General features: G+C 35.3%; 1 protein-coding gene across 1 annotated transcript in view; it reads right to left on the bottom strand.

Moving 5' to 3' along the window:
• Positions 1 to 107: 107 nt before the first annotated feature.
• LOC106870664 (membrane-bound transcription factor site-1 protease) overlaps positions 108 to 7,176 on the bottom strand; it is a 130,200-nt gene continuing 123,131 nt past the window's right edge. Inside the window, exons 28-29 of the mRNA XM_052971635.1 lie at positions 5,896 to 6,022; positions 108 to 4,968 (exon numbers count right to left, since the gene is read on the bottom strand). Coding sequence (XP_052827595.1) covers positions 4,665 to 4,968; positions 5,896 to 6,022 — 431 coding nt within the window. The 3' untranslated portion in view covers positions 108 to 4,664. The remainder of the gene's footprint in view (positions 4,969 to 5,895; positions 6,023 to 7,176) is intronic.

Genomic DNA, 7,176 nt, shown 5'->3' with positions numbered 1-7,176 from the left:
ATATATATATATATATAAATACAGAGGAAGAGACAGAGAGAGAGAGAGAAGTTGTGTGTGTCCATAAATTACCTTTATAATTTGAAAGAATTCAGAAAAACAATAAGGATAACTCACTGAAGTTTATTTCCATTCATAGGCAGACAAATAGTTTTATTAGAAACGTCACCACTTCCACGGGGATTCCATTGGTTGCATACAACGTACGGATTTATCTTTTTTCTTTGATTATATATATGATCTTTTACTTGCTTCTGTCATTGGACTGCAGCCATGCAGAAAGCACCGTTTTGAAGGCTTTAGTCGAACAAATCGACCCCAGTATTTATTTTATCAGTCTCTTTTGCAGAACCATTATGTTACAGGGACATAAACAAGTCAACACTGGTTGTCAAGCGATGATGGAGACGAACACATACACACACAAAAACACAACGATCTTCCACACAGTTTCTGTCTACCAAGTTCACTTGCAAGGCATTGGTCGGCCCATGGCTATAGTGGAAGATGCTTGCCAAAAGTGCTGCAGTGGGACTTGAGAGGACCACTACTGCCATCAATATGGCCATCAGCAATGAAGGTCTCAACATCCATATAACCCGCTACCATCCACTAACATCCCAACTGTGACCCCTACAACCACTGCCAGAACCGTTTTGGGAGAACGGGTCCTGCTACTACATTCTCCCTTGCCAATACCACCACGTAAACGGACAAAGAGGAATCACTGCTTGTACAACACTCAACATGACCACATCTCCATAAACTTACGTTACTTTAATCAGGTAACTCCTGATGATGGAGTCTGATGCCTGAAATATATAAAAATTACTTAGCTTTCCCTTTCCGCGTGCAAAAAGCCCTATGTCTTCATTATATGTATATTTGTATGTATACATCTATGTATGTATAGAAATACAGGAATGTATATTTTGTGTGTGTGTGTTTTGAAGTAGTAAAGACTTCACGAACTGTAACTCAGTATCACATGACTGATCGTTAGATAGTCCTGAGTATTTTTCTAAACACTCGTAATTTCTGGTGGCCGGTGACGTGAAACTATGAGTAACAGTTTATGAAATCTTTTCAGTTTCTATAAGACATTATTTTATTCTACTTTTGGTATTCAAGAACTATTTTTTTGCACCTTGTTTTACACTTGAGTGATTGTATATTATATGTATATATGTAGGTAGGTAGGTTCTCTTCTGTTTTCAATTATTCAAATTCTCTGAGGAAGGAACTGGTTTCTAACAAAGTTACAAAGCTCTACCGTAGATAACAAAAACAATGTCACATTTTAAACATGAGAATAGTCTTGCAGATTTTTACTGTTCCACTTACAGATTGTATTTGTAATGTGTAAGTTAACTGGCTGATTTATTTTTCTGAAAATCTTAGCTTATCCAGATTGTCACTTAGATATTTACAAGAACTGAGAGAGAGACGATACGACAGTCAAAGGCTATCTGCATTTATCTCTTCTTCAGCAGAGCTTATTGATATCACCATTTTTGTGGAATTGTCTAGCTGATGTCAGTATCTTGTATGTTTTCATGTCTATGGAAAGGATTTCTTCTACAGACCAGTCAAGTATCCCAAATGTTGGAATCAGCACTGGTACTGCAAATGCATTGTGACATATTGTCTTCTAAGATTATATGTATATATATATGTCCACACATAACTACGATATATATATATATATATATAAATACATAGATATATGTATCTATGTATGTATGCATATAACACACATACACACACAACCATCACTCTTGTATTCTTGTCCTACCAACTACTTTCATGTGTTCACTCACCAAGGAACTTACCCCTCATGAAATCTGGTTCACTTCTGAGAATTCTTTGAAGGCCCATACAGTAAGAAGCTATTGAATATCTTTTCAATGTCATTTTAAAAAAGATCTTAACCCTTTCAACAGTTACTTTGCAATATCTGATATGTCTCTAAATTTGCAAGAAAAAAAAATTGACATTTTACTAATTTCAGTCCACCTGATTTTGAATCATAGTATTCTAAAATCCTGTCATTTGCTTACTATTCCCTGGAACCAAAAATGGTAAAAGAAATGAAAGTGCACCAAATGTTAATGCAAGGCTTTATGAAAAAGAAATCAAAGTGCTCTAAAATGTTTAAAATGAGATAAACTAGAAGTCAGTGCAGTTCCATCTTTAGAACTACACTATTATCACTATCCACTTTGTTATCTTGTCTAAAATTTTACCTCAGGTTCGTCATTTTGGAAGACAACAACTTTTACTTAAGCTATATTTCAAAACAATAGCTTCACATCCATATGTAAGCAGGATCCTTCTTCATTGCAATCATCATATGATACATTTCCAATATTTGGATTTCAGATACTAGATCGATAATGCAACATGAAATATTTCTTCATACTGGAGTAAGAATGTGGCAATATGACATGTGGATACATTTCTTTCTTGATTGATTAGGATAGGTACCTGGAGTTCAGTGGTAAAATATGCTGAGGTTCTTGACTTTGGCAGGACTTTATTCATGGTAATTTGGGAAGAATAAATATAAAGTAACTTTTTTTTTTACTGGTGGCTTATTCCATAACAAAGTTATGCAATACTAAACATGGTAATGATCCTTTCTTCAAACACAAAGTAGCAGATAGCCAACCAATCCAAATTAGCCCACCCACTATAGGAAGTTAAAACAACAGTGATACATCAGGTCCAGATAACATCACAGGAATTATCTAGAAGAGTCCACTATTCTATAAATATCTGTTGGACTTCTGTAATGAGACCTGAAAAGTAAATAGATCAACAACCTTCCCAAAGTCTTCGATTATTTCACTTTCAAAGAAAAGTGATTCTCATCTGCTTCAAAACTTCTTGTGAATTACACTCGTCTTTAGCCTCAGAAATCTACAACTTGATGCTTTTTAATAGAATATTACCCCACACTGATCCCATCCAAAGAGGCAGAACCAAAATGGCTTCCAAAAAGGTAGATCAACACTACAAAAGATCCTTACCTTTAGAAGAATATAGAACTGAGAATCTTCAAGCAGAAAGCAACAATTGTATTTATGGATTTCTTCAAGACATTTGACAGTGTCAACACAAAGGCCATATTATATATCCTGTTGATCTATATTATCAGAGATGAGATTGTGGGAGTTATACTATTCGCATATGAAAATCTATCAAGCTTTATGCAAAGCACAAATAGTCCAACGTATGAGTTTTGAATAGCAGCAGGAATCCTTCAGGAAGACAGTCTATCTCCTTTTCTCCTTGTGACTGTAGTGGAATACATCTTTAAGTAACATTTTGGCCCCGTACAAAACAAAAGTTTCACCATCAAGCAGAAGTTGATGATTTTGTTTTCACAGCTGATCAGCTGAGTGATGAGCAAGAGTTGTTAACATCCCTTGAGAATGTTGCAGGCAAAGTTAGTCTGAATGCATAAGGCCAAATACAAAGGGCCTCAAAAAATTGCATTCCCAGAATCTGGAAAATTATTAAACCTGTGTATTTGTGTAATGATGCAACATTTTATACTCCTGTTTGTAACAGATTATCTTCAAATGATTAACAAGATGGATCTAGATAACAAACAAGGAAACAGAAGGTTGTATTGTATCCAAGAGTCCTGTTCTTAGCTGATTGGAACTATTGCACCTAGATCTGACTACCTTCTAAAGTAACAAATATAGAAGGAAGCAGTTATACTTCATAAAGAAGGTTGTTCTAATCAACTAGCAAAACTATTGAAATAAAGTGAAATATTTGAAGTCTTCTACTTTATAGTATGAAGAAGGATAAAAATAAAACTGTGTTTATGTCTGGAAAATATTAGCACTCGTGTAAAATTATACCATTGAAAGTGACAGAAAATCTTGGTCTCTAAGCTTCTGCAAAATGGCAGAAATGATGTCCTTATACTTCCAGCTGAAGATTAGGTATCACAGGATCTCAGCAGTTTAACTTCCTCCATCAAAGCTCATCTGTATGACATTACATGCCAATACTTTCAAACTCCACTGTATAAGAAGACTTCAGCTGAACCAACAACATCTTAGGAGTTCAGTCACATCAAAACACACTCATTCACAAGACTCCAGCAGACCAAAATCATTAACTGCAGCAATAATAATGGTAGTGCTAGCATGGCCAGTACACACATGCATACACAAATGCAAATAACATACATATAGGCATATGTGTGTATAAAAATATATATGTACGTGAATGAATACATACTCATGAATACATACATAAACAAATACATACACATATATATAAATAAACACATAAATATATATTATATAAATGTTATTACTCCATTTGTAATTAGAATCAATATATTTGGGCGAATGAAAATAAAATGGTAGGGTTGTTTTGGGGGTGGTAGTAAAGTTTCTGATAAAAGAAACACCAACGATTTTAGAATTAGCCACTTTCATGTCAACGGAATTCTGGAGATACTGCCAGCAGTTCTAGTTCCAAAAGAGTCATAGAAATTACATTGCTTGTTTTTCTCTCTCCTTTTTTTTTTCAACAGTTGTCTTCTTTCACTTGACTTTCTCTTTGATATTTTGCGTTATTCAACAGAACAAGAATTTGAACCTACAAAAAAAACATCACTGGTTGTGATCACAGTATCAGACACTGGGAACTCGATTCAACAGTATATGTTGCACCTTTCGTACAAAAGACTTCTTCTTCTTTGGTCGAGGTTTGTGTTTGCAATATTGATTGATGAGAAACATTAAGACAAGCAGAGTGGTTACAAGTGCAAACAGGGGATAGAAACTTAACCCATCATAAGTTATAGGAAAGTCTTTTCGTGTTTCAATGACAGGGATTGCTTTATCAGGAATCTTCATTGGGAAGTGGTGTGCATTTCGCCAATTAGATTGCTGGCCAATGTCAACTGACAATAGTTTTGGTTGCTGGAACAGATTCCTGCAAATAAAAGAAGTTAAAGTTAATTCAAAACACGAAAATGAATTTTTTGAAAGAGAAAGAATATCTTTCCAGATACCACAAAACCCAATTGAAACAATACCTTAATAAAGAGTTTCTAAAAATAAATTCATCTTTAAAAATTTCATCCCAAAAATATACATGAATTTATATACAGGTGTAAGCATGGTTGTGTAGCTAGGAAGCTTTGCATTCATACAATTTTTGGTAGCTTGGGCAAGTAGATTCTATCATTGCCTCAGTTTGACTGATACTGTCTAAGTAGAATTTGGTAAGGGGAAACTATGAAGCAACCTATCACTCTGTGTGTGTGTTGACCATATTTTTCAGCTTTCAAATCAACACAGCATATAACTGGCACTCTGTCAGTTACAATGATGAGGGTTCCAGTTGGTACAATCAATGGAACAGCCTGCTTGTGAAATTAACGAGTACACTTAATGTACTCAGGAAGATTCAGCGTGACACAGTGTGTGACAAGGCTGGCTCTTTGAAATACAGGTGCTACTCATTTTTGCCAGCTTTGTTCAAGAGCACAACACGCCACCAGATATTGAACTTGCAATCATATGATCTTGAGCCAACTATCCTAACCATTTGGCCTTCATAGTGTAAACATTCAAACGCCATCACAGTCGTTCCAAATCCTACTGTATTTCACATGAAATATTTGATTCTCCAAGTCATCTTGGTATATAAATCAACCTGCATGTTTTCACTATAAATTTTGGTCTGAAAAATTCAACTTCTATGTCAGAAAATACAGGATAATGTGTGTGTTTTTCAACCAGAATATGAAGATGTTGCTGCATGTGTATCAATAATGTTTTTCTAACAGACAAAAAAAAAATATATATATATATATATATATATATATATATAAAGGACTGCAAAAATAAAACTTACGAAGGGGCTGATATGTTCAGGAGGTGTGGAGCTGCCCAGCTTTGATGAGGGCAAGGTGGCAGAGGTCGAGGTTTGGGATTGCCTAAGTGTCCCTCCAGAACTTTTGAATAACGGTGCAAGTGGTTACCTACAAAGAGAAAGAGAATGATAAAAGCAAAACAAAAACCTCTGGAATATCTCTGAATAATTATGGTTCACATTCTGCTTAAGAGTCCTGAATTTCACTTCAGTCAGATTTGGTTCAATTTCCACCATGAGTACAAGCATAAGCATTTTGAAGGCAATCCTACCATGGCAATAGCTCATTGGCTAAGCTAGAACTAGTAAAAGATTCTATCATCATCATTTAACGTCCACTTTCCATGCAGACATGGATTTCCCAAGTAGAAGACTACCCCAGGCTACTGTGTCTGATTTGGCCGGGTTTTTACACTGGATGCACTTCCTAACAACAACTACTTTGTGGAGTGTGTGTGTATATATAAATATATATATATAGAGAGAGAGAGAGAGAGAGATAGATGGCACACCTGTGCCAGAGACACGTAAAAAGCACTAACTGAATGTGGTCAATGTCAGTGCTGCTGAACTGGCTCCTATACCGGTGGTACGTAAAAAGCACCATATGAGTGTGGTGAATGCCAGTGTTACCTGACTGGCTCCAGTGCCGGTGGCACATAAGAAGCACCCACTACACTCTCGGAGTGGTTGGCGTTAGGAAGGGCATCCAGCTGTATAAATTTTGCCAGATCAGATTGGAGCCTGGTGCAGCCACCTGGCTTGCCAGTCATCAGTCAAACCATGCAATCCATGCCAGCATGGAAAGCAGATGTTAAATAATGATGATATACATACATACATAAATAAATATAAAGTATGTGTATATATATATACATATATATATATATATATATGCATGCATATATATCTATGTGTATATATGGGGTTAAAATGTCTTACGGCTAAGCTGGTTCCTATGTATTTCCCTGAAGAGAAGATTACATCTTTATCAACATCACCTATTCCTTTGGAAGGAACCATTTGTAATCTTCGAAACATATGTTGGAAATAAAAGAATTCATTTAACATATGCGTATTACTCCATTTACTAAATTTTTATATTTACACAATTGACCAAAATAACAGGGAGTTTCTACCTCATAAACAGGAGTTACACCACAATCATTTTGTGATCTTTACTACCCTGGTATCTATTAACCAATTTATTTTGTCGGAGTTAATTATTAACTAAGAGAAAATAAATACATATAATAAAATATA

This window comes from Octopus bimaculoides, chromosome 1 (assembly GCF_001194135.2).
Source record: "Octopus bimaculoides isolate UCB-OBI-ISO-001 chromosome 1, ASM119413v2, whole genome shotgun sequence".
NCBI classification, from domain to species: Eukaryota; Metazoa; Mollusca; class Cephalopoda; order Octopoda; family Octopodidae; genus Octopus; species Octopus bimaculoides.
Note: the sequence above shows the minus strand (reverse complement) of the source record. Positions and strands in the feature narration are given on the sequence as shown.